This window comes from Exserohilum turcica (assembly GCF_000359705.1).
Source record: "Exserohilum turcica Et28A unplaced genomic scaffold SETTUscaffold_10, whole genome shotgun sequence".
Taxonomy (NCBI): Eukaryota; Fungi; Ascomycota; class Dothideomycetes; order Pleosporales; family Pleosporaceae; genus Exserohilum; species Exserohilum turcicum.
This window is the reverse complement of record NW_007359915.1, coordinates 824,519-851,029: the sequence shown is the minus strand read 5'-3', so window position 1 is coordinate 851,029 and position 26,511 is coordinate 824,519. Positions and strand designations below refer to the sequence as shown.

General features: G+C 47.6%; 9 protein-coding genes across 9 annotated transcripts; 7 read left to right on the top strand and 2 right to left on the bottom strand.

Moving 5' to 3' along the window:
• Nucleotides 1–20: 20 nt before the first annotated feature.
• Nucleotides 21–1,409, top strand: SETTUDRAFT_101700 (uncharacterized protein; the record flags this gene model as incomplete). The annotated part of the gene is made up of 1 exon (XM_008023360.1): nucleotides 21–1,409. A coding segment is annotated over one exon (1,389 nt), but the record flags the coding sequence as incomplete, so codon positions are not given.
• A 2,692-nt stretch (nucleotides 1,410–4,101) lies between these two features.
• Nucleotides 4,102–5,644, top strand: SETTUDRAFT_174942 (uncharacterized protein; the record flags this gene model as incomplete). The annotated part of the gene is made up of 2 exons (XM_008023359.1): nucleotides 4,102–4,801; nucleotides 4,858–5,644. The coding sequence occupies 2 exons, from the start codon at nucleotides 4,102–4,104 to the stop codon at nucleotides 5,589–5,591; spliced, it is 1,434 nt and encodes a 477-aa protein (XP_008021550.1). The 3' UTR covers nucleotides 5,592–5,644.
• A 1,119-nt stretch (nucleotides 5,645–6,763) lies between these two features.
• Nucleotides 6,764–7,078, top strand: SETTUDRAFT_36322 (uncharacterized protein; the record flags this gene model as incomplete). Its single annotated transcript, XM_008023090.1, has 1 exon — nucleotides 6,764–7,078. One exon carries the CDS (start codon nucleotides 6,764–6,766, stop codon nucleotides 7,076–7,078), a length of 315 nt encoding a protein of 104 aa, XP_008021281.1.
• Nucleotides 7,079–8,487: 1,409 nt separating this feature from the next.
• SETTUDRAFT_158334 (uncharacterized protein) lies at nucleotides 8,488–9,339 on the top strand (the record flags this gene model as incomplete). Its single annotated transcript, XM_008023358.1, has 1 exon — nucleotides 8,488–9,339. One exon carries the CDS (start codon nucleotides 8,488–8,490, stop codon nucleotides 9,337–9,339), a length of 852 nt encoding a protein of 283 aa, XP_008021549.1.
• Nucleotides 9,340–11,257: 1,918 nt separating this feature from the next.
• Nucleotides 11,258–12,038, top strand: SETTUDRAFT_166696 (uncharacterized protein). Its single transcript, XM_008023357.1, has one exon. The coding sequence runs from the start codon at nucleotides 11,327–11,329 to the stop codon at nucleotides 11,915–11,917; it is 591 nt and encodes a 196-aa protein (XP_008021548.1). The 5' UTR covers nucleotides 11,258–11,326; the 3' UTR covers nucleotides 11,918–12,038.
• Nucleotides 12,039–16,974: 4,936 nt separating this feature from the next.
• Nucleotides 16,975–18,240, top strand: SETTUDRAFT_101140 (uncharacterized protein; the record flags this gene model as incomplete). The annotated part of the gene is made up of 2 exons (XM_008023356.1): nucleotides 16,975–17,824; nucleotides 17,951–18,240. The coding sequence occupies 2 exons, from the start codon at nucleotides 16,975–16,977 to the stop codon at nucleotides 18,238–18,240; spliced, it is 1,140 nt and encodes a 379-aa protein (XP_008021547.1).
• A 944-nt stretch (nucleotides 18,241–19,184) lies between these two features.
• On the top strand, nucleotides 19,185–19,643 carry SETTUDRAFT_101698 (uncharacterized protein; the record flags this gene model as incomplete). Its single annotated transcript, XM_008023355.1, has 1 exon — nucleotides 19,185–19,643. The coding sequence occupies one exon, from the start codon at nucleotides 19,185–19,187 to the stop codon at nucleotides 19,641–19,643; it is 459 nt and encodes a 152-aa protein (XP_008021546.1).
• A 600-nt stretch (nucleotides 19,644–20,243) lies between these two features.
• Nucleotides 20,244–21,727, bottom strand: SETTUDRAFT_182371 (uncharacterized protein). The gene is made up of 2 exons (XM_008023354.1): nucleotides 21,222–21,727; nucleotides 20,244–21,163 (listed from the first exon to the last, which is right to left on the bottom strand). The coding sequence occupies exons 1-2, from the start codon at nucleotides 21,595–21,597 to the stop codon at nucleotides 20,409–20,411; spliced, it is 1,131 nt and encodes a 376-aa protein (XP_008021545.1). The 5' UTR covers nucleotides 21,598–21,727; the 3' UTR covers nucleotides 20,244–20,408.
• A 2,013-nt stretch (nucleotides 21,728–23,740) lies between these two features.
• SETTUDRAFT_158330 (uncharacterized protein) lies at nucleotides 23,741–26,154 on the bottom strand (the record flags this gene model as incomplete). Its single annotated transcript, XM_008023353.1, has 6 exons — nucleotides 23,741–24,723; nucleotides 24,768–25,144; nucleotides 25,198–25,520; nucleotides 25,585–25,670; nucleotides 25,768–25,796; nucleotides 25,877–26,154. 6 exons carry the CDS (start codon nucleotides 26,152–26,154, stop codon nucleotides 23,741–23,743), a joined length of 2,076 nt encoding a protein of 691 aa, XP_008021544.1.
• Nucleotides 26,155–26,511: the final 357 nt, after the last annotated feature.

The following is a 26,511-nucleotide window of genomic DNA, read 5'->3' as shown; positions in this document are numbered from 1 at the left end:
GCAGCGGCGCGTGTCTGCAGATGCTCGAGGGCCATAGCGATTATGTCAACGCAGTGGCCTTCTCGCACGACTCAACGCGACTGGCGTCGGCGTCCGACGATAGGACTGTCAAGATCTGGGATGCGAGCAGCAGTGCGTGTCTACAGACGCTTAAGGGCCATAGCGGTTCTGTTAGCTCAGTAGCCTTCTCGCACAACTTAATGCGGCTAGCGTCCGCGTCCTATGACAGGACCGTTAAGATCTGGGATGCGAGCAGCGGTGCGTGTCTGCAGACGCTTGAGGGCCATACTAGTAGGGTTAATTCAGTAGCCTTCTCGCATGACTCGACGCGACTGGCGTCGGCGTCCTATGACAGGACTGTTAAGATCTGGGATACGAGCAGTAGCGCGTGTCTACAGACGCTTAAGGGCCATAGCGGTTCTGTTAGCTCAGTAGCCTTCTCGCACGACTCAACGCGGCTAGCGTCCGCGTCCTATGACAGGACCGTCAAGATCTGGGATGCGAGCAGCGGTGCGTGTCTACAGACGCTCGAGGGCTATCATAGTGGTTATGTCAGCTCGGTGGCCTTCTCGCACGACTCAACGCGGCTAGCGTCCGCGTCTTATGACAGGACCGTCAAGATCTGGGATGCGAGCAGCAGCGCGTGTCTGCAGACGCTCGAGGGCCATAGCGATTATGTCAACGCAGTGGCCTTCTCGCACGACTCGACGCGACTGGCGTCCGCGTCCAGCGACAACACCGTCAAGATCTGGGATGCGAGCAGCAGCGCGTGTCTGCAGACGCTCGAGGGCCATAGCGATTATGTCAACGCAGTGGCCTTCTCGCACGACTCAACGCGACTGGCGTCGGCGTCCGACGATAGGACTGTCAAGATCTGGGATGCGAGTAGCAGCGCGTGTCTACAGATGCTCGAGGGCCATAGTGATTACATTAATGCAGTAGCCTTCTCACACGACTCAACGCGACTGGCGTCGGCGTCCTATGACAGCACTGTTAAGATCTGGGATGCGAGTAGCGGTGCGTGTCTACAGACGCTTAAGGGCCATAGCGGTTCTGTTAGCTCAATAGCCTTCTCGCACGACTCGACGCGACTGGCGTCGGCGTCCTATGACAGGACTGTTAAGATCTGGGATACGAGCAGCAGTGTGTGTCTGCAGACGCTTGAGGGCCATACTAGTAGGGTTAATTCAGTAGCCTTCTCGTATGACTCGACGCGACTAGCGTCAGCGTCTAGCGACAACACCGTTAAGATCTGGGATGCGAGCAGCGGTGCGTGTCTACAGACGCTTAAGGGCCATAGCGGTTCTGTTAGCTCAGTAGCCTTCTCGCACGACTCAACGCGGCTAGCGTCCGCGTCCTATGACAGGACCGTCAAGATCTGGGATGCGAGTAGCGGCGCGTGTCTACAGATGCTTAGGGGCTATCATAGCGGTTATGTCAGCTCGGTGGCCTTCTCGCACGACTCAACGCGGCTAGCGTCCGCGTCCTATGACAGGACCGTCAAGATCTGGGATGCGAGCAGTGGCGCGTGTCTGCAGATGCTCGAGGGCCATAGCGATTGGGTTAGCTCAGTAGCCTTCTCGCACGACTCGACGCGACTGGCGTCCGCGTCCTATGACAGGACCGTCAAGATCTGGGATGCGAGCAGCGGCGCGTGTCTCCAGATGCTCGAGGGCCATAGCGATTACGTCAACGCAGTGGCCTTCTCGCACGACTCGACGCGGCTGGTGTCGGTATCTAATGATAGGACTGTCAAGATCTGGGATGCGAGCAGTGGCGCGTGTCTGCAGACGCTCGAGGGCCATAGTGATTGGGTCAGCTCGGTGGCCTTCTCGCACGACTCGACGCGATTGGCGTCCGCGTCCTGGGACAAGACTGTCAAGATCTGGGATGCGAGCAGCGGTGCGTGTCTGCAGACGCTCGACGTTGGCAAACCCCTCAGCGGTTTCTCCTTTGATCCCACTAGCTCTTACCTCTATACCGAAATAGGCACTATCAATATTCAGAGCTTAGAGACTTCTATCAGGACAGATATCGCAGAACCTGCTCGCCCCTTATACGTAGGTACTGGCTTTAGCTCAGACGGTATATGGGTTCAACATGCTGGCAACAACATGCTATGGGTACCGTCAGAGTATCGACCATCGCACTCGTCTGTGAGTGGGACTATGGTTGGTGTAGGTGTCGGGTCTGGAAGAGTGTGGATTTGTAGTATAGACCTTTAAATTAGATCGGTTGTATGTGTTTGTCGCATGAATGTAAAGGTCTGTTCTACTTTCCTTCATCTCTTTCTCTTTCATCCTCTTCATATGTAATAGAGAGGGACGGGGATGCACGCGAATATAGAGTCTTTGTATCAGCTCCTAGAAGCTTCTAGGGCTGTTGGATAGGGTAGCTGTTGTTACGTTACGTGATGGGATGAATCCAGGATAGTTCTTGCTGTTTCTTACTTGTAGGGACGATGCAAGTAGATCATGCATGTTGACTTGCACGCTTGTAGAGGTTGCTAGCACGCGCCACAGTTATCTTTAGCACCTAAGTGCTATAGGTATAGCGCCGAATTTGTTACGATATTATACGGCGATATCTGAGCACGCTACTACGCACTACTGCATGCCAAGTGCTGCTAACAACGCACGTTCTGTAGGACGGGTTTGACGATCTTGCTGTCTGCGCGGAGAAACTGCCGGAACGTGCCTATAGTACTCTAAGTTGACCTTGCGTGGCGGTAGTCTTTATCTTTGCTCTTTTAGCTTCCTCTCTAGCCCACCGAGCTTTTCGCAGATATATGCTGTCGCAAACAGACAAGGGCGTGTTAGAGGAGAGTTAGGGGACAACATTAACAGAACGAGCGACAGCACAGTTGACGATACGTTTTTTGTCGTCGGAGACTGACACACTAAGAGAGTAAGACCTATAGAATAGATGCGCATTGTATTTATTTATATTTGATGACGCTTAGAGAAATCCGACGGTCCGGAAGATAAAGTGTCCCGTTACACCATGCGTCCCGGCACGCCTGGATCGACGTTACGCATTGTGTTTGTTTATTTTTGAGTACGTTACACGCAACCCGGGCATCCGGAAGAAAAGGTGTCCCGTCACACCGTGCGTCCCGGCACGGAGGGACGGACGTTACATCAACAAACCGATGCGGTAGAAAATGAAGCGGGCTTTGTGAACCGTGCAACGCATGGATCTTCATTCGCACTAGTGGTATGGGTCAAGTGGACCAGAGAGCAGGATCAGTGTCTCGCACTTAAGGTGTACTAGTTAGTGAGCCTATGTCTTGTGGTTTAGCAGCACGTAACCTGGGTGCAAGTATACCTTAGAATTTTTTTCAGCGTAGTTGAGCACTTTCTTTACTTAATTCACTCCGGCGATTGAATGTCGGCTCTCTTTTGCCTACTCAATTGCGGGTCATCCCTTGATCATTTGAGAGAAAATACTAAGCGTGCACAGTATGTACTCTACATCGCCTTCTAGCAGACTAGTTATACAAAATCGTACTTATAACCGCTACCACATTTGTAAACAAGATTTACCTTCGAGGTTTTTAAGTCGCTGCATCTAAAGATTCTAAAGTTAGTTATAATTAGAAGTCATCCACGACTCCGTATGCACTAATAAATGGTTTGTTGCTAACGTCTCCCACTACCTTCGATATCGCTTAGTCGTACGTGCCCAGTAGACAGACCGTGTAGACGTCTAGGAAAGAACTAGCTCCTGTAATTCTATATATTCTAGCCATTTTAGTAACTTAGCTTTGTTACCTGCGCAGCGCTACCCAAAGAGACACACGAATGCTGCTTAGCAGGGATCAGTGCCTCGCACTTAAGACGTACTGAAAGCCTTGACATCGTAGTATAGTAGCAAATGATTTGTAGCGCAGCTATACCGTAGGTTATTGAGTGCTCGTGGGGCTGACGGGGCTGACGAGAGCTAAGCCTCTCATGCCCAGTTACATCGCCCCCGCACCGACCCCTAATGCCCGAGATTTTCCCGGTTGTTACCTTCAAAACATCAACAATAGCTGTTACCCTCAACAGCGAGCTTGCATAACCTAATAAGTCTATAGTCCTTTACAACTTACTCTTGAGTATGAAGCACTCAATCTTAGATGTCGACACTGTCCAGCAATCACAATGTCCCAACCGCATTTCGAAGCGTCGCAAACTACGACCTGTCAGCTCCGAGACGCGCCGCACATCTCCGCCCGATTCGAATCCGTCGAACTTATCAAACCCAGTGTCACAGTCATCACATACATCCTCAGGATTATTCGCACGCACTGAAGACGCGCCCAAGAATACACATCAGCCTGTGTCACATGAGCCAGATGAGAAAACAGCGTCAATAGCACACTGGGTCGTTAGCTGCGAGGTTGACACGATGGCACCACCAACACCACAAAGCGGATCTGTTTCGTCCAGCCGTGGAAGACGCTCCTCTAAGCGTTCTGCACGTGCGTCTCGAACGCCCAGCCCTAGCAAGCGAACGTCACCACAAACGTACCGCAACCAGAATATGTCATACGCTGGAGTCTTTATTGACGACGTGATTGAACTTCCGCACGATGTCGAACACAAAGTGCGGTATATACTAGAAGCGGAGTCTTTAGAGGACAGAATTGGCACGATGGAAGACAATTCGCAGCAGGAGGCCTATGTGAAAAGGTTCTTAGATCTGTCGCGTTATAACGCAAGAAGTTGTTCGCTCGAAGGGGACTGGAAAGCCAGTTTGTTCAGCCTTATGAGCGACTTAGCACGAGATAACTTCCAGTGTCATACATCAGAGAAGCGTAAGTTCGCAGGCCGTGTCTGAAGCATTGTTCCGAGATGGTAATACTCCCTCTAGTGTGGAACGCCGACCTCAAGCCCTCGCCGCCTGGCGTGGCCCAACCCGATGATGAAAGCGACGCGTCAACACCGCGTTTTCCGCAGCCGCAATCTGTGCTCCCCAACTTCGATCCACAAACAGCTTCCGGGTTTCCAGGGCCAGTGCCTTCACTGCAACCGTATGCACCTTCTATCGCCTACACGACCAGCAGCGAAGCTGCTGACCCGTTCTACATCTCAACACCAAAGCCGGACATTGTAGTAGGGCTTGAGGACAGAGATTTTGAGCCGATGTATCGAGTTCGATTGGCCAAACACCAGAAGTTTGGATCGATACTGAGCGACCCGCACATGGCTGCCATGGGCTTGCGTTTTCCTTTTCTAATTGCAGAGACGAAAGGTTTGAGCCTAAATGGGGGTCTGGTGGCAGCGCAGAATCAAGCTGCTATTGGTGCCGCTTGTATGCTAAAAATACTAGATGACCTTGACAACCAGGCCGCAATGCCCGCAGAATCTATGTCTCCAGCAGAACCCCGGCTCTGTTTCTCTATCACGACCGAGGGTCCAGTGCATGAGCTGTGGGTGCATTTCAAACTTGGAGAAGCGACTCATATGCATAATATTAGGACCTGGCGCACGACACACGCACCTCACGTGCGGGAGCTGGTGTTCTGCCTCACCCGAATTTTGAAGTGGGCGAAAGATGATTTCATGGTGAAAATACAAGAGAAGTTGAATAGGGTACCAGATTAAATAACCATTAGCTGCCAGTGTCTAGCGTTCACTCTTCTTCGTATTAATTTCTGATATCATGGTGGCCCTACGTCGTACGTCTTCGCTCACTCTTCTCAGCTTGCTTCTTGTAAAGCTGTTCCAATATCAAAAAAAAACTAAATTGAAATTTGTTTGACAGATACTCATTGGGTCTAATACATACAGGTTTCCTATGCATAACTAACCTATGTTGCTATCTTTCTAAAAAAAAAAACTGTCCGCCGGAACTAATCTAATATCCACCGTCACATGCAGGTCGAAACACCAGTATTCTCTAAATAGATCCGTACCAGCTACAGGGTTTGTGCCACGGATAGCGCTTTTGCGATACAATTGGAAACGGACCACTTGCTTGCCAGTTAGAAATACCAATTATGTAATAGACTGCGCAAGCGTTCACGGTCTCGACTGTGCCCAATCTAGTCTTGCGAGTATTACTGTAAACTTGAGTCGCACCGATCTTTAGCGTCTTTTATTTGCTTATATTGTACCAATGATAGTGGACGCACTATCGCTATGACGCCTGTGGAAGAAAATGCGGGGGTATCTACATAGCATCACATCAGGGCAAGCTGGCTTTATCATCTCTAACTTCAGCTTACAGTTTGAAATCTCCGGCTGAGAATTATCCCACCTAGTAGATAATCCCTATGGCGATGTGTACTCATGCTACCGACAATCAACTCCTCCTGGCCATCTCTAAGTAAGAAATATGATTTCTCATTTCGCATAGTGTTCAAATCAGACCGGATGCGAGATCATGGCGAATTCGTTGACCTTGTGCTCAGCCATAACGCTGGAAGCTTCCACGTCCATCGTATCATTGTCTGTCCCCAATCGAAGGTGCTTCACAAAGCATGCACTGCAGGGTTTAAGGTAAGTCAACATCATCACATAAGATTCCTCCCGTTGCTAAGACAGTGCCAGGAGGAGTTTACCGGCACTATTCAGATAGATCATGTGCACCACGTAGAACTGGAGAAATTGGTCGACTTTTTCTACAGCTCTGAGTATGATGACTGCCTGCCGGAGGAAGCCGACGTATCTCTACTCCAACTCCATGCCAGGATGTTTGCACTTGCAGATCAGTACGACATTCCAGGCCTGAGTCATTTAGCTGTAGAAAAGTACTTTTCCAGGTGCACAACATCATGGGAACCCCTAGAGTTTCTGGTTTCACTCAAAGATGTTATGAAACCACCCCCACTAGTACTAGACTGCTACGCGACACAGCCTGCACAGCTATCCGAAAGCATTTGCCAAGTATGCTTGACAACGAGGATGTTGCAGAAATGTACGACAAGATTCTCTCTGAAACACCTGACTTCACCAAGGACCTATTAAGATGCTATGTTAACAATCCTTTATATGGGCATTGCCAATCATGTTTCACGTATCAACCTATGGAAGCACTGCAAGGAAGATGCAAGAAATGTAAGAAAGGTAATAGAGGTTTTGGTTGGTAAATCATTTAAAAGGCACACAGAGGTTTTGCTGAAGAAAGGCATGGATAAAAATGCCAGATTACTTTGTTTTGATCAGTTGATTGTCTTGAGTAGTTCAATAGTATCTCTTCGTGACACATGAACAAACTATTGCTCCAGGAATCTCGAACGCGACTTAGCATCCTCTATGCCCTCGACATCACCATGATTTTTACCATGACCAGCACCATCTACATAGTACGAGTCCTGCTTCCGTTCCTTCCAAGCAGTTAAATGTTTATATTGAAGATGTCGCCGTGAAACTAGAGTATGGTCATGCTAACTGTAAGCGCATGTTATTGTATTGGTATGTCATTGTAAGTCACGCTCCCTCTTTGAAGCGCTCTAGAACCAGCGCATAGTCAATCTTAGTAATCGCTTCTCATAGTTAACTAACTAACTCGTTACCTAGCGTCCGTCTCTATGTGCCGAAAACGACCAATCGGATCGCGACGGTTAGAAAGAAGTACATGATCCTTGCGATCCGATTGAACGGTTTTCGCCTTCATCCCCATGTATTGCGCAATGTCGGACAAAGGTTACTACCTAATCTGTACGATCGGGGACCATACGAGCCCCGCTCAGGTCTACCCATTAAATCCACGTTTCTTAGATCTAACAAACGCTTGGCTTGATATGCCGCATGTGTGCCCTCCAAAATATAGAATGTTACGGAGTACAATAAGCCTACTTGGTACACAACCCCACACAACTCTAGGCGCAGAAGTGGGACATGTCGCAATAGAGCGCCCAGTATTCTGGATTTTCGGATGACGTTTGCAGCTAGTCCAATAAACTCAGCTTCATGTGATATGTAAGCTTAGGCGTCATTCTGTATATCGGAGACAAATCATGGGCTTCGGCCATCGGCCATCGGATTTCGGAGATCTGTGCAGTTACGGTTAACATGGCGATTTCTTCCAAAATCCACCAATAATCGCCATGCGTGACTCGGAGATATCATTCGGCTCCGAGATGTCCACTCCTATTCAAGTTACTGCGTTAGAGAACGCTGGCATGCGGGGTCACAGCTATAGTACATAACAAAGAGGCTGGATGTGATCGGAAGAGCGCACGGGGGACAAATCTCAAAACCGGGGTGACAAATCACGCCAGCCCAGGCAACACAAGGTATCCGTTGCGACCAGTCAACAGCGCAGTTGTGACGACAGAATGAATCAGGTTCAGTATTCCTGACTTGTGGTAGATGAAAAATACAAGGAATGTGCAATCGCGATGCCATGAAAGTCGGCAAAAATAAAGACCCGAATAACCGAAAGGCAGCTGCATAATATGTATATAAACGCGGCATAGGCCCGGTTGAAATGACATAGCTGCACAACCACTACTACTAGCATTTAGGTGTTTTTCCTAGACCCACCACCACTATCATGGACCTTCCGAAAAGGTCTCGTGCCCCTAGTCTATTTCTTTGTCATGGGGCAGGTCCCTTCCCCCTCGTCACACCCGAGTGGGAGCCTTTTCGAAAATTGCTGTTCACATACAGTAACAAGCTCGACAACGCGAAAGGCATTGTGTTCCTTTCTGCACATTGGGAGACTAACGAGCCTCACATCACAGCCTCTGACAACCCAGGGATTTGGTATGACTACGCCGATGTGGAGCCTGAAAACGAAGCCCTACACCCGGCAGGATCGAATGAAGTCCAGTATCCTGTTACCGGCGATGCAGAACTGTCAAAAAGGGTTGCCATACATCTCCGAAGTCATGGTTTTGATCCCGTGCTGGACTATAAGCGAGGCTTTGATCACGGGGTCTACGTGGTTATGAAACCAATGCGACCGGAGGCTGATATTCCCATTGTCCAGATCTCCGTTCTTAGTGGAAGCGACGAGCAGGAGGCGATGGAGAGGAACTTGAGGCTAGGGCGTGCATTAGAGCCCTTGAGAGACGCAGGGTATGCCATTATCGGAAGCGGTGGCTCGTACCATGATTTCAAATCAATCGCGTCAGCCATGATGGAAGGGTCGCCGATTTCGCCAGATGCTTGGGATTTCGAGGAGTTTTTGAATTCTGTAGCGGTCGTGGCCGATGCGGATGAGCGGGAGAAGCGAATTCGAGGTTGGAGAGAGATCCCAAGCAGTTACATCGCTCAAGTGAAGGATGAAGCAGAGCATTTCTGGCCATTTTTGATTGCTTCTGGTGCTGGCGGTAATAATAAGGGAGTCAGGTTAGGCTTGATGAATGGTCCAGGAGGTCCGATGAGCTTCTTTGAGTGGTAAACAATACTAGAATGAATCCTTCCACGAATATGTACTTCTCGCCTTACCGTATTGTCTTGAACATTCGGCTTGTCGACCAAAACCAACGATAATGTACTTACTTGAAGTAACAATGTCAGTTTAGTTATGTCATAGCAAGCATTTAAAAATTATTGTTAATATCGCTCCTTCTGCTCGTGTCCTGTCGTCGCTTACAGTGGCTAAGACACCGTCTCCATCACAGACAACCACAGATGATAACCAAGCAGCGCAGTCAGTAGAGCAGACAGAGACGCCATATACAGTAGAGCAGCTTCAACAGAAGATGCGCTATCTTCAAAAGTGACTACGCAGGTAGTCAGAGAGCCCAACAAACGTTGCGATACGCCACCTTGCTAGATGCGCCCAGCTTACAATCAGTCAGCTACAATACTTGCTAAGGAGAATAGGAAGCTGCATCGAGGCAGCGAGCGTCAGTAACAAAAGAGAGACCAGTGGCATCAATACTTTGCTTCTAGTGGAGTGATCCAGGTCTCCCAGACTCTGCAGACAGCTGCAGAGGCGGAAAGGGTAGTGACGGAGGCTAGCGGGCGACGTCAGCGCGCGCCGCCAACGTGCACGAAGCATCACGTCCAAGGACATACTTGGGTTCAATGTAGACTTAGATAAAGTAGCTCTAGCCGAAATCATATTTTATTATCTAGTATTGTTGTAAAACTATCGCGCGTTACATCGCGTCATAGCTATTATAGTATAGAGCGTCGCGTCAAGTTTAGTGGGGGTGGCCGGTGACTCATGTTGGCCGGTGATTGATAGAACACGTTAAGGCATACCTTAGCAATAGTTCCTTAAGCACACTTGCCCTTAAAGTATCGCCGGCTCTAGCTATCGCCTAAGATTAGGGGTTCGGCTTCACTGGTAACATGGTAATATCTGATTCAGTCGTCGATAACGTCTCTGAAAGACTCTATTAGCATTAGCATACCTAGGATTTGTTCTACTAGTTAGCGCGCAGTGTGTCTTGTACTACGCCAAAGGTCTAGAAGAGAAAGCGTCCCGTTGCACCATGCGTCCTAGCACGTAGGGATGGACGTTAGCTCTCCAAGCCGATGCCCCTCTAAGCATCAATCGGCGCAATGACTGGACAGCACTGCACCCCACTTGTTGTTCTGTGACTCAAGCTAAAACACTCTAGAACTCGTATATCGTCCCCAACAAGAAGGCGCAAGAACCGTTAAAGCAGGCTAAGGACGAGAAGCTGCAGTCAAACCTATGGAGATTGAAAAAAGAAGTGTTAGAGTCAAAGCTTGGTAGCTTGCTGTATGAGATAAAGACGGATGTTGGCAGTGCATAGTAGTTACATGGGAGAGACAAATGACTAGCCAATCTTGTGACAAAACACCGCCCAAAGCTATCGCACTCTACAATAGAGTTGACTCACCATTGTGAGCGGCTTAGTGAATCATAGCAAAATTTGTTAGACGGTACGCGACAAGTATCTAGGGTATCTGGTCTGGTGCCAATCAGATCGCACGTCATAATCTATGATCTACACGCACGAAGCTTATACCGCGTCTATCTCAAATAGTCATCGCCCGTCGATACCATGTCGGGCACAAAAGTTCCCGAATGTATTCCGAAGCGCGTGTTGTTTCGATAGTGCCCCATAATTTCACGTCATTGTATTAAGTGGGGTAAATAGGTAACCTCCAAGAAGCTCCAAATATATATTCTCGATGTCGCATCACACGCAGTGTCACAATCGTATATCATCTTTTCCAAGACACTGGTGGTTACTCTAATCACTTATTGTTACTACATGTTATACGTATTACGTTCCATAACGAGGCATACAATAGAACTACCGAAAATGGCCAAGCTCACAGACTTCAAACTCTTATCATTCGACGTATATGGCACTCTCATAGACTGGGAAGCTGGAGCATTGACTGCACTCCAGCCCCATCTTAAGAAATCGGGTCAGGAGAATATAGACCGTAAGCACATCATGCAAGTCATGCACAAGATCGAGGCCCGTGTTGAGAGAGAACACGGTCAACTCAAGTACTCTCAAGTCCTTGCTATGGTACTTCCTGAGCTATGCGAATCACTAGGATTGGAGAAGCCAAGCAACGAAGAGTGTACGAGGTTTGGAGCGAGTATTGGGGATTGGCCTGGATTTCCCGACATTCCATCGGCACTGGAGCGGCTGTCCAAGTTTTACAAACTGGTTGTCCTGTCCAATGTGGACCACGACTCTTTCAAGAGAGGCAACGCAAATGGGCTCAAGGGATTCAAGTTCGATGCCGTATACACTGCCCAAGATATTGGATCTTACAAGCCAGATCCTAGGAACTTTGAATATATGCTCAGCCACGTTGAGGAAGAATTTGGAGTAGAAAAGCACGAGGTCCTTCAAACAGCGCAGTCTCAGTACCATGACCACCATCCAGCCAAGGATATGGGCATCAAGAGTTCCTGGATCTATAGGCCAGGTGCAGTTATGGGCAACCGTGACGATCCCGTTTACAATTGGAGGTTTGATACGCTGGCTGAGATGGCGGATGCCGTTGAGAAGGAATTTGCTGCGCTGGGATAATGAATGCGGCAAAAGTATAAGAACTACCCGTGCCAAGGCGTAGCTTATGACTAAGCCACGTCAGCTGCGCTGACACTCGCCGCAGGCGAGTGCCCACCCTCAATACGATATTACCTTCAATACGATATTTTTTCACAACGCTATTGCTTTAATCAACTCTTATAGCCTATATAATGGCCCAATTACAAATCTCTCTTATAATCGCATTGCAGAGATCTTAGAGTCTATCAAAGATATCCTAAAGCCCAATTTTAAGCAGCTTGCGCGTGAACACGGTGTTCCATACCAGCGATTACTCGCCCGATCAAAGGGCCGCCTAATATATTCTAAACGCCCTTCTGGCACATATAAGCTTGCTAAGGCGCAGGACCAAGCACTATACGATTATATCGCACGCCTTAACAAGCTTAGAGTTTGTATACGACTGCCTATAATCATATCGTGTGCCAATTATCTTCTTTAACAAGCTTATAATAGTCCTGGTTATCCACTAACTGCAAGCTCGCGATAGGCAAAACAATAGCTCAAACGACAACCTAAGCTTCACATGCGACGATAGCGATTTCTTAATCTTAATCGCGCACTTGCATATAATTCAGACTCTATTATTTAATGGTTTAATACCTTTACTAGTCTAATTCAGACGCATAGTATTCTACTATTAGATATCTGGAACTTCGACGAGACTGGCTTTCGCATTGGGATTAGAAAAGACAAGTAGGTTGTTACTTTTGAACCTCGCCGCCGTGTCTATCTACCGACGCCTGATAATCGTACATTATTAACTGTTACCGAGTGCGTCAATGCCGCAGGCCGCGCTATTCTACTAATAATTATTGTTGAAGGCGACACACTCCTTAAGCGCTACTTGTTACAAGTAACAAGCGAAGGATCTCTCCTGACGAAGGCCGCATGGTAGGAGACCATCGGGCAGCCACGCCAAAAGGTAATGATCTCCGCGGGGCAGAGATCACGTGACTTGACCTCCCGCCAAGAGCTGGTCTCCCGCCAAGGAAGGGAGGCCATGAGGGAAAGGGATGTCACGTCCTCCCGGACCTCCCTCGGATAAGGGATTCTATGGGAAGCCAGGGAGGACAGGACTGGAAGCAATGGGTATAAGAATGTGTTGGATCTCATTATTACACTCGTTGTGGTCAACTTCTCATAAGTTCTTCTCTTACACAGATTGATACTTAGTTATTCTATCCTTACAATAGAATTGGTTTGTCACCATCGGTTTATCCATAACTCTTTTCCACGAATCGCCAGACAAATACCTCACGGTATACTTCGATAACCAGTCTCGCCCTAACCCGGACCAAGGCTAGGCAAGTATTCCCCTACCCCGTGTAGACCCCGTGTAACACTACTTCACTGATTTATCTAATAAATACCTGTTAAGAGTGGATCTTGAGTGGAAGTAATATAAGACTTCTGGTGTCAAGACTCTAGGGTTGGTTTTCGCGGATGAAGCAACAGGGTGATATGAACAGTGTCTCTGCAATGTAACTCGTATATTGTACTTGTACTCGTAACTTAAGTTGAACACATCGAGCCATAAGGGCTCAATGCCTATTGCTATATACTGAGGTGTGATGCAGTATGCTCTGCTGCTCTGTTGCGCCAAGCATCACAGATCACAGAGCAGGTCACGTGACCGTCCGGCGGCACGGCTGCAGGATTGCGGCGTGGTTGCCTCTCGGGTGCGATCCTTCAGACTGATTACTGGTCCAAGTGTGTCAGCCGTGTGAGCGTTTTCCAGGATCGTAACAATACCTTGTTACGCACAGCGATAGTAGCTATATAAATAATTAATTAAGTTTTAAGTAGATAAAGTACTTTGTAAAACAGGGCTAGAAGCATATATAAGGGTTATATCGGCTACTTTTGTTTGATGGATTTGATTTATACTGCACCTAAGAGTTTCTAGAAGTCTTTGAGGACCACAACGTTATTGCCTATCGCCTACCTCCATATATATCTCACTTTCTCTGGCCGCTTGATGTAGGCTATTTCTAGCCGTATAAGCACTAGCACGCGCAGGCTATTAATTATGCAACCCAAATAGGCTATACAGCTTTCAACAAAGTTGAGTTCTTAGCTGCTATCGAGTTAATCCGCGCCTATATATTCAAGTCCTGTACAATACAAAAAGCTAGCGGGACTTAGAATTATATCTATTAGATATCAAGCGCGTCAAGAACAATTGTCAGATAAGTGACAGAATCCGGGTGTGATCGAGCAGCTGGATTCTGTGATCCGGGCCGATCAGAGCCGAGTGCCAAGGCCTACCCCTAGGCAAGGCTGATACTCAGCCGCCTACTTGATACAAAAAGCAATAGCGATAGCGCTCATAAGGCGGCGCGCCTACGCGCCGCTGGAGAAGGCGATCAATACGATCAGTTTCCACCATCAAGTTTATCACAGTCTTTTATCACAGTGATCCCAATCAATCCTTGATCAGAAAACCCCTCACAGTCTGACAACAATGTATAAAGAGATTTTGCTGATTGGGACGCTAATTGCCAAGACACTGGCAGTATGTAACAAGTAACAGGGAAAGGATCTCTCCTGACGAAGGCCACATGGTAAGAGACCATCGGGCGACCACGTCAGAAGGTAACGATCATCGCGGGGCTTAAGGTCACGTGATGTGCCATCCCGCCAAGGCTGGCCATCTGGGATGGCAGTGCATGAAGGGATGGCAGTGCCATCACAACTATCCCGCCAAGATGGGATAGATAGGATGGAAGGACTGAAATAATGGGTATAAGAATGTGTTGGATCTCATTATTACACTCGTTGTGGTCAACTTCTCATAAGTTCTTCTCTTACACAGATTGATACTTAGTTATTCTATCCTTATAATAGAATTGGTTTGTCACCAACGGTTTCTCCATAAACACTTCTCCCCGAATCGCCGGACAACTACCTCACGGTATACTTAGGTAAACCGGCCTCGCCCTAACCCGGATCGAGACTAGGCAAGTATTCCTTCTACTAACGTAGAACCCCGTGTAACACGGTATTGCATGCAATGATGCTAACACCCCTCCCTGGGTAACGCAAATCCCCCCGTGCCGCAAGAAAAGAGGGGTACTGTAACGGGCTGAACGCCCTTCGCCTCCCATACTCGTCTACGACCTCGTCTACTCCACCTGCTCGGCCCGATTGTTGCTTAGACAACTAGCATTGTATATAGATAGCTACACAGCCGAGAGCTTAACTCTCTATCGAATACAATCTCGCTCTTTGGCCAGTCCGATCGTGCTCCAAGCTTAAGACTACTCTATAGAGTTGAGCCTCTTACACTGTGTAAGAGAAGAACTTATGAGAGTTGACCACAACGAGTGTAATAATGAGATCCGACACATTCTTATACCCATTGCTTCCAGTCCTGTCCTCCCTGGCCTCCCTTGAATGTTCCTTTCCTAGGGAGGTACGGGAGGGCGTGACATCCCATTTCCTCATGGCCTCCCTTCCTTGGCGGGAAGCCAGTTCTTGGCGGGAGATCAGGTCACGTGATCTCTGCCCCGCGGAGATCATTACCTTTTGACGTGGCTGCCCGATGGTCTCTTACCATGCGGCCTTCGTCAGGAGAGATCCTTCGCTTGTTACTTGTAACATACCGCCTTTGGTACTTGTCAGGCTGCCTGTGCCGCTGTGCTTTTAACCCCAACGCCGTAGGAGGTACGACGCCTAATAACTTTCTACCTTTGACTACTTCTCAACAGTTTTAAAATACCATTGAAGATGAGGGCTAATTGCTTAGAATTCTTGAAGGAAGATATTCTGGATTCATGTATGATACGGATAAAACGAAAGCAATTCATAAGCCATATTATTAGGGAAATGCTAGAGTTAATAAACAAATTTTGTAAAAGTATCGTCATTGCGATTTGGAAATTCAAGTTCAGCGCAGGTCAAAAAGAACAATGATTATATTGCCCAAAGCACAAGCTCGACAAGCCCCTCTTTTTTCTAGAATTTGAGACAGTATAACCAATTGCTCGATCAACAATCTTAACCATAGAAATCGGGGTAATAGTCTCTAAACCAACTATAGAGAGCGGCAGAGCAAGCTGTATAAAGATTAACCGTTTTAGAGTAGTCATTCCATAACGTGTCATTGTCCACTACAGTGATTGCGTGTAGCCTTGTTATAAGAATCATTTTCAATGTTGCTAGTATGTAATGTTCTAGCGTTAGTTATTCAACATTTTATGATTTATAGATGGGTTTCGAACGATTATACGCCTATTTTATTGGTCCAATCAGCCAATGTGAGTGTATGAGATGTGTTACTAGTAACAAGGAAGGATATCTCCTTGATGCGGGTCATAGGGTAGGAGACCATAGAAGGTAACGATCTCCGCGGGGCGCTGATCACGTGACTGGTCTCACGCCAAGACAGTGGCATTAGTGATGTGCTGAGAACGGCTAATCGGATCGCAACGGTTATAGGGAAGTCTATGATCCTTGCGATCCAATTGGTCGTTCTTGTTATGTAGGATTTCTTGTCAAATAATAACAGACGTTACTATAATAAGCATTCTACATCGACAATCATACAATTACTATAGGCATGTGTTAATAGATCGATTCTGCCATATATTAGCATAACTTCTACGATCTCTTTCTGAGCAGAGCAGGCTGCTTACCGATGGAATATATTACACATGGGTGTCTGCTTAGCGGAGGCGAGGAATTAGTGTACTGTACTAACAACGTGGTGCGGGGCAGGTGCACAGGCAAAGTTCGGACCAAGGCGGATGCAACTCATTGGTGAGCTTTTCTGATTGGTGTTAACCAAGTTCTATCGATCTTTATTTTCGTTTCTCGAGTTTTATTGGTGAATAACGAAGTTTCTATCTATTGCTGGAGCGGGGCTGGAGCTTAATCCTCCTAATGGCATAACAAACGAACTCGCGAAGTGGATAAAAAGCTCGCGTTACAACTATGTATCTGCGGTTTTTCTACCGCTCTCTTGATCACCTAGTCCTCTTTGATTGCGCCTAATCGTAACTGACATACCAGCTATCGAACTAATCGCCGAAATGACGCTTCGCGGAGCCGATCCTTTTGAATGTTTCTGTGGCCGCACCTACACATATGCGATTGATCTGGAAGAACACCGAAGGGCGCGAGGTCACTTTCCCTCACATGTCTGCAGAGGCAGTTGCAGACATCCTCCAGTGGCTCAGTACGACTTTACCATTCGCAAATGTGGCTATTGTGGCAAGCTCTGTGAGCGCCTGGATATCTTTGAAGACCACTACATTGCTACTGGGCATTGTTTCTGTTCGGAATGCGACCTCCCCTTCGAAAGCCAGAGCGCTTGGGAAAATCACTGCGAGGTGGAGCTCCATGCTTCTGAGTACCGTTGTTGCAACTGTGACATAACTTTCAAAGATATCCATGCCCTGAACGCACATATGGCGAGCCGTGCGCATCGGAAGCCGCTTCAGCAAAAGCACAAAGTCAATGCAAGAAAAGCGGGAAAAGCTACTACCGTCAGTGCGGGCGATCACATGTGCAAGATATGTCGGCGAACCGTTCCATCCCTCCAGTCTTTCCAACAGCATTGTGAGTCGCTGAAGCACAAGCCAATCAGCGCTCTGAGTTGCCCTACCGGGGAAGGATGCAAAAGAAAGTTCAGTGCGCCGTCGGCTCTGCTGCACCATCTAGAAAGTGGAAAGTGCTGTTCAGGCATGGACCGCGATGACATCTACGACATCGTTCAGCTATACGACAAAGATCACACGATCCACATCCTCCCAAAACTCACACCTTCGAGCTCTACTTACTTATCGGCACATGGTTTATCTCCTGATTCCGGAGCGCCAACAGCGTCTCTCGATAGTTCAGATGGCTGGCTACTGGTCACTCCCACGCACTCTCAGGGTAGTGTAGAGGGTAGTCTAGTAGATTGGACGCTACCTGAGGATAGTCGTCTCTTGCTTGGAGGTAGACGCGTGATTGACGGAATTAAGCCTGAACTCCGTTGTTCACTTTGTCCGAGGAAGTCCAAAGCCTTTCGTACGGTACAGGCTCTTCAGCAGCACATAGTCTCTCCAACACACTGTGATAAGGTCTACCACTGCCCACGTAACCTCCTCCCAATTAACTCTAGCAAGGCTGAAACGAAGCAAAGAAAAGCAAAGCAATTTACAACTCTCAGTGGACTAGCTCAGCATTTAGAGAGTGGGGCCTGCCGTGGTGGCAGGCAGACGTTCCTGCGTTGTATTGAGTTCATCCAACAGCATTTGGGGCAATGGGGACTTGGAGGGATGCGCCTATTATTGCCAGGCTCTCAAGATTGAAAAAGATGGCATTTTCATTACAGATCTATAGCAACAGCGAGCAGTTAGGGTAGCAACGTGTCCTTTGTTGTTCGATAAACCCAAAAGTTCTTCACTTCCGCCAAGCAGACGGTCTCCGCCTAGCGTGTTCTATTGGCAAGCTAATCACCCTACGAAACTCAACTAATTATGCACGACGTATAAAAGGCGCAGCGCACTATCGGAAGACGTGACCAGCCCAGCCTTTTGTATTGAACAGCTGTATCTCTTCGTGGAACCTATGACCATTCGCATCGCTGCTATAACAATGCGATGGGTCGCTCTAGAATTACGGTTGGTTCCACAGCTTCAAGGAACTAAGGCCTACAGGTCAGCTCTGACTCTGGATCTACTAACACCCATGTTTTTGCGCATTGCCACTCAGACCAACACTGCGCACTGATCGATGATCTTACTTATTACTTAATGGCTTGGAGTGCGGGGAGCGCACGACAAACGGAAAAGGCACTAAGTACCTTACCTTTTCATCGTTAACTTCCTGAAAGCCCTGTTCATGGACGTTGAAAGCCGAACATTGTAACAAGTCGCGCTCAAAAGAGATTTGCTCGACTCGGTCGTGTTATGCATTCACGAATCCGTTCCTACCTCAACCTGCAAAGACTAGCCTATGAGAAATTCATTTGACGAGTCTACTTGGATCGATGGATACGACTGAGTATGAAATAATGCACGCGGTTTCTACAGATAGACCCTGGTCCATACCTCACAAGGATGTCCAACGCTCCCTATCAGCGTTGCTGCCAACTCTCTTCGAATATCTTAGTATAGATGAGGCATCGCAAATTCATCAACAGTTCCTTGGAAGCCAGTGGCGACCCAACAGTCAGGTCCTGTGGAGTGGCTTGTCACGTGAAGAGGTTCAACATTGGGCAGATGCACATGGCCTGCAAACACTCACTACTGCTATGGGACCTTTAATGAACACAGATGACCCGCTATGTCCGAAAGAGAAAAAATCGAAGCAGCAATGGAGTAAGTATGTTAAGGGTGCTTCTGTAATCTTCGCGTGGTATATTGCAAAAGGCGAAAAGGTCACTGTGTTGTCACCACCGCCTCCACAACGATTTAATCCTTCTGGGATGACCACGTACCAAGCAATTGAAGAGCCAATTCTTAAGTGGGCTATAGCCGGTGGGGCTAACTTGCGAATTGAGATGGTGCATCCCACCGTGAAGGGGGCAGAGGACTTTGCCTACGAGGTCTGGCCTGTTAATCAAACTGCTACCTGGGTTGCAGCCTTTGGGTTGAAGAATCTTCAAAAGCGCCCGTGGAGATCGACAAAGATGGATCCGCTGCATGTGGCTATAAAAAAAGCTATAGAACCTAGTAAGGCTCTCTCGATTGGTACAAGACTAGTATATTGACCTAAAATCAGACCCAATTTGCATTCGTTAACGATGAGAACCAAGGACAAGGTAAGCAGGTATGAATTCTATTACCTCTTGACTGTTATAATATGAGTTTGGAGGCTAATAGTAGACGAAAGAGGAGTCTCAAAAAACAGGAGGAAAAATATTGGAAACGACCAATACAGAAAGTAAGCCTCCTTAGAAGATCACGCTGAACAAGAATATTTGTGTTTACCTTGACTTTGGACCAATATACCCGCAAACACACCCTAGGAATTGTACAGTGGTTGTTCCAGTACGTTCATTACAGAATCTAGTTGATTGGTGTGGGAGCTGAGAGAAACTCTAAACACATCAAATCAGATTGAGACGGAAAATCCAAAATCTGGTGTTTTTTTTGATCATCAAATGGAGCAGACTAAATACTTCTACTCGTACTGGACTAGACTTGATCAGATTAGATCGGTCATCTATGTCCAATTCTCAATGTTAGTTATGTAGTTAAGTTTGCGTTGAATAGACTGCAATATCTTGTGAATGAGCCAGAGGATTTCCTTCATTACATCTGGTCGCAGTGAATGTGCTTACAGTCATCAGCTTTTGATATCTACCAGGCTTACTTTTGACTTTCCATTGCTCCTTTGCTAGCAAACCCACTATAACTATACGACGTAAAGTTCCTATATGTAAATTTCCCACCATTCATTAGAAAAGCCCCATTTCTTTAGCATCCCTCATGTAGTCCTATATCGAGACAATATTCCACATATTCTTCAGCTACTACAATTCCGTTTGCAATTGATTCTCGTCGCTTTCGATATCATCCTCGTCAATGACTATAGTGCCTCCAGTATTCCTAGCGTGCTCGTCGCCTGTGAATGTGCTCTTGATTTCTGCTGCCGCATTTGGAAGGTTGAGTCTGAATTCCGTGGTGATGGAATCAATCAGCCCTTGGCCTGCGGCCGAAGATATTCTGTTCTGCTGCTGCGCGATGGTTGTTTGCAGCATCAGCTCCAGCTGACGGACTCTACGTTCTGCTTCTTGCTTCATCACATCCATATCATGGTCCATACTCTTGACCCACGTATCCACCCTTAAATGTATAGTTTGCAATCGATTTCTGCACTCGTTGTCTTGCAAGATTTCGGCTAGTATATATGCAGAGTGGACTTGCTTTAGCAACTGAACAGAGGTAAGATGCAGGCGATGAACTGCGGTGTGGCGTAATTGAGTAATGCATGGCAAGGTTTCTTTGAAACACTTTTTTTGTTCGGTACTCATGCAATCGCTAGGAAGAGTGTCTAAATGCTTCTTGATGACACGTACCCAGTTTGTGAGCTCGACCGCAGCTGCACAAGCCCAGCCACACTTTTCAAGCAAGGAAGGAAGCCACCGCTGCGTAAATCGGAAGCATGCTTCTTCAAGGATTTGCTGGGATAGCGACAGTACGTGATGTTGAACACTGTAGGGAAATGCAGATGGTCGCGGGGTTATGTAAAAGGGACTGTTTTCTTGGCTGTTGATAATGGAAATTCCTACATGCGAGTATGTGAGATGTGACCTATTGGACAAGAGAATGGTTAAGGTGCATACCGGCTGTAGTCGCAGTACTCGGTTTGTCGATAGCCTCAGTTTGCACCACTCGTCCGACATCGATTGACCTTCTAGGAGACACTTTACGTTTCTTTGAGATGTTTCCGGTTGGTCTTTCCGAGGGTCGTCCCGTGATGAGGTCTGGAAAGTGCTTGCTTGCCATCTCCTCAGATTGGAACACGCCATCCGCAAGAAGAGACTTGAGGATAGAGACGACGTTGTTGATATGCGCGTCGCCAACAGACGCTTTTGAGTCGGGCAAGTTTTTTACGAGAATTTTGCGTATAGCCTTTCTCTTTCGCACATTCTTACCATTGAAGAGCTCACGATACTTTAAGAATACCTGTCGACGAGTAGCAGGCGCTTGAGCATCCATCTGGCTCCGAGGTATGGTGAATGCCGTATGAGTTATGATCTTGGAATGAGATCTCCCTCTTAATCCTGGCTCGGTGTGGCTCCCTGGTTACGTATTCGTGTCCAATGTTCGTGTCTAAAGTGCCGTGCGCTGCCGTCCATCGTTGACGATGCTAGCGACGCGGGCAACGCGCTGGTCGATCAGCAGTCTTGGCGGCGCCCCACTCCATGGCGCGTAGTACGTGTCGCAAAAGATAATCACACCACTATGCAGCAGCTATAACGCTAGCGAGGGTAACATTTCTTGAAAGACGAGCTGCGCGATAAACCCTAGAATCAGTTAACACATTAGTGAATCACAATAGAACACCGTTTCTGAAAAATTCAGAAGTTTTTGACTGTAGTGTACTCCGCAATGTCCGTCCCTACATGCCGGGACGCACGGTGTAACGGGACACTTTTTCTTTTAGGTGCCCGGATTGTACCAATCATACTTATTAATCGATGAGTTCAGCCTACATCCATTTTGCAGCTCTCGCTCTTCCAGTATGTCAGCCTCCAATGCTGAGAGACGTGTTATTGGCTACACTGTCGCTCATTTTGTCAGTGCCGTCCATCAACTCTCCTCTAATGCACCCTTATTTATTCGCGATAGTATAAACTTCTATATAGCTCGGTAGGTTAGAAAGAAAGCTAAGACAGCCAAGATCAAGAATACACACTCAAAGAGTCGACTTAGTGTGGGGAGTGTGCATCCCGGCAGTTTCTCCGTGCGGACGGCAAGATCGTTGAAATGTGTCCAGCCGGACGAGTGCAGCTGGTAGCTTTTAGCATACAGTAGCTTGCAGTAGCGTGCTGGAATATCTGTATCCCTGCCTCACGCTGTTACTGAGAATTGCAGCTTTGAGCATTCCGCCCTAGGCAGCTCTTATTCTTGACTTTGCAAAGAACTGTTCCTCTAGTCGTGCGCAGGTAGCCGCGCCTTATAGGTCCTCTATTGATTCCTTCGCAAAGCGACTCATTTGTCGTATAAATCGTTCTGAAAGTGCGCGCAGTTGAGGCTCGTACAGTAGAGGACGATACATCTCCATCAACGTTGGGCTGGCTCGTTACACAGCGCTGGTCGATTGCTGTTGTACGACTGTATTAGACGTTGCACCGACTCGCCACGGTGTTCACAACCATGCATCGTTTTTGTGGATGTGGAGTAATCCAAATGGAACATTCTAATAACGCGCGACAATGCTAGTTATACAGCACCAATGCGTATCTAATGAAGCTATTTGCAGTCATGATAATCCTTACTTTACCCACCCAAGACTTCTGCGTTTGAGATGATGTATGTCTTCAACCACTGTGATACCTTGCTTGCTTCTCTGTGCATTGAGTAACAGGACACGTCCTCGATGTCTTCCTTTGAGGGGCTACATCGGCAGAAAGAAACCACATGCGTAAGGCTGTCGTAAACAGCGTAATATGGGTCAGGATCATCCCTCGTGCTTCTATACAAGACTGCCTGGGAACAGACCGCCTTTGCGTTCTCGACGTCGGTATTGGTACCTGTGATCGCCATGTGGAAGCAGTAAGTGCTCTCGTTCTTGATGATTATGACTATAACTTCAAACTCTCCTGGTTCCCGCTCTTCGATTTGGGCAGTATAGTTTTGGTTGCTCTCATGCGAGAGCTCAAGAACACATTGAGCTATTAGGCCGTGTAGGCTGTTTCGAGTTATTCTCCAGAAAGATACCTAGGATAATATTCATCATACCTCGGCATCGCGACGTAGAAAAACTAGCTGTAGCTTTCCGCGGTCAACCTCTAGGGGCGCAAATGTTAGGTCTAAAGCCAGTGTGGCTCAGCAAGCCAATACAAGTACCAAAATAGAGAGCAAGTACGTCGCTGTAGTAGAGAAATCCCCATGGAAGTGCAGCTGATATATCTGTCTAGACAAGAAAACGAGAACTGTCTCCAAAGATTGCGGGAAGAGTGGCAACACATTATTAGCAAACGCGACAATAATGCAGCTAACCGTGCGTTGAGGAAGCACACAACACGGCTACCAGCACTAGCGACATTTTGGTTGAACAACTCACGCCACCTGTGAAAAACCCAATCGCTATATCAATTCTCAGGTTATCTTATAATCTAAGACGACAATCTAGGTGCTAGCAGCAACTATAAGACTGTCTAGGGGACACAATTCCGTGAATCTCTTCAGCATGTCGTTTCAAGTGAGTCTTGTCGTCCAAGGGCACCATGCAAAGCTTACAGCTAAGGTCCTTCCCACTCTGAATGTTTTTCAAGTGCTTGCGTCCAAAATGCTTGCTAAGATCGCCTGGAGTGCTAAAAGCATGTATGCGCTGTGCTAGCGGCAGGCCTTCGTTTCCTAGACAAAGGAAACATACTCTCGGCCTTTTTTCCTTGTACACAGAGATCTTAGCTGACTCTAGTGCTTCTTCTTCGTGTCCTGGTTGGCTCTTGGCGGGTAGGACAGCGTTCCTGCTCCGGGCCCCTTTTCGGATAGTGCTCATCCCCCCCTCTTCCATGCCACAATATAGAGTGACCGCATGGATAGCGTAATTACGCCTGGCGACCTCCTCTTCTATAGTAGGTCCTGGTTTCGACAGGACTGAATCGCATAGTTTTTTTTGGGCTGGAAGCATAATGTCGTGAACCAGCTCCAGATCATCATTAGTTTCTAACCCAGCAAGCTGCCGCTCGACATCACGCACAGGCTGCTCAAACTCCCACCGTTCTTTGACGTCCTTAAGAAGGGCATGCCGCCGACGCTGCCTCTCCTGGTTAATCTTGGTGGTGAGCGCTTTGTACTTGGGCTGTTTTGTTGCATTACGAACGGTACGTTTAAGGTGCTCTCGTTGGTTGAGAAGAGAGCAGATGGAAGGATCATCGTCTACAGATGCAGACTGCTCCTCCGTGAGTCTTCTTGGTCGACGACGATCAATCGAGCGGCTCATAGTACAAGCCGACCGCATGAGGGCTGCTTGGGGCTGGATGCCTCTTGCAACAGCCTGCGTATCAACTGTAATACGTCGCGAAAGGTAATGCTTCAAAAATGTCGCAATGCTGGCATGACCCATTATCAGATTCTGCATAGCCTCACTAACATTGCCTACACGGTGCGTTAAGACTACATCCTGCATTATGCAACTTAGATTGAATAGATAGACTTACCGTTCTCGTTGAAAGCCTTCCCTCCGGCGTATCTCAGCGAATAAGGACGGGTGACTTGAGCAAATCCCGTGATCTCACCCAAAGTCCGGATCCATGGAAGTAGGGTGGAGTAGGGGAGAGGTTCGGTAGGGGAGACATCCCAACCATTCAGAGTCTGCACCGCTTTCCGAAACACGGGAACATCGTCCAACGTCCGATTCAGGCGTAATGGGAGCTCATTGCGGCCTGGCGGAATCTTGAGCCTGCTCAATTCCTCTGGCGAGGTTAGATTATAGGCTGCAAACGCCCGATCGCGGAACAGCAGGCCAAGGAGAAAGACGTGAGGACTGAAGAGGAGCGTCTGATCGAACATGATTTCAGGAAGGGGGAAGGTGTTCCTTAAGGAAAAGTCCATCAGCGCATGGTTTTCTTGTACACAATGATGACGTACAGGTCTTTGATACCAAGAAATTCCTTTGTAAATTCAAATGTGAACTCCAGCAGTACTCGATGAGGGCCACCCTCAGGATCACGTAGAAGCGTAACTTGTATATGGCGATAACAGAGACTGAGGAGAGCCTGGGGCCGGTTCGCTGTAAACCCGCCAAGTTGTAGATAGAGCTGGGCTTGTATCCTATAGCGACCATGAGGATATCTCTTTTCGGTTGTTACTAGATTCGTTTGCAGAACTCGAGCCAGATCCTCGACATACATGCAGGCTTTATCTCGACCGATCTTCTTTAGGTCGTGTTTCTTCGCCAGCTTCCTTAATACCTGTTAGTTACGTTAGTCATATATGCCCATGTGAGAATGTAGTTAGAAAGTCAGGTCGCTGTACCTTATGCATGCTCCGATTCATCTTTCCGTCTAGTTTCGCACCAGTTGCTCTTTCATACACAAGCCGGAAAACCTTCCAATACGTTCCTAGGGAGCTGGAAAACTTGGTTCCTCGGCGTTTCCTCCCGCCTTTTCCCTGACGCTGGCTAAGTAGCCAGTCAAAGAATGTGTATAAAGTGCTAACCGATACGGTTGCGTAAGCACGGTAACGGTCTTTCCTAAGGTACGTCCAGCACCTATGCTAGATTAGTCGATAGGATCTAGCGCAAGCTCTAGGGGGATAGGAGATCTACTGGTTCCACTGATCTTCCATACGATTGAGCAAGCGAGTACTGCTGTCCTTATAGTCCTCTTTGACGTATTCTTGTTCGTTGAAATCCTCAAGTTGTTGAAGGTAGTATTCAGGCGGATGATCGTCGTTGGGGAACACCCATGCTTCGTTCTTCTCATTTTTGTCGGCAAATTCGTCTACGTCTGTCAGATCCGTATCCAGCTCTACATTATGGTCTGTGTCAGACGCAGAGTAATCGCTGTTGTTGGAGGAACTTTTAACGGATGAGTGTTGTGGCATGTCGCGCAATATATGCAAAAAAAAGCGTGAGAAAGAGGTAAAGCAAGTACACGCAGAGCTGATAGAAGCAGAGCATGCGCCTATAGTTGGGTGTCTGAAGCGAAGTGTGGAGGGAAACAAGAGTAACACAACGAGACTTTGAGTTTGAAAGAGAATGCAGGCTGCAAAGGAAACAAGAAAAGGAAAAGAAAGCCTGGTTTGTATTGTTGCGGACGGGGAGTAGAGGGCCTTTAGTACTCTATCAGCAGTCCGATCCTAGACTCGGTTAACATTCACTTATAGTGTTTGAGAAAATGAGTCAGGTCACAGGCATGCTGCAGCATGCCTAACGAGAAAATATATTAGCCCTTACACTTG

Coding starts and splice junctions, on each gene's coding strand:
- SETTUDRAFT_166696 (XM_008023357.1), top strand. CDS start 11,327: ATGCAAGTCATGCACAAGATCGAGGCCCGTGTTGAGAGAGAACACGGT.
- SETTUDRAFT_182371 (XM_008023354.1), bottom strand. CDS start 21,597: ATGGATGCTCAAGCGCCTGCTACTCGTCGACAGGTATTCTTAAAGTAT. Junction 21,164..21,221: donor GAGTACTGCGACTACAGCCG/GTATGCACCTTA, acceptor ACTCGCATGTAG/GAATTTCCATTATCAACAGC.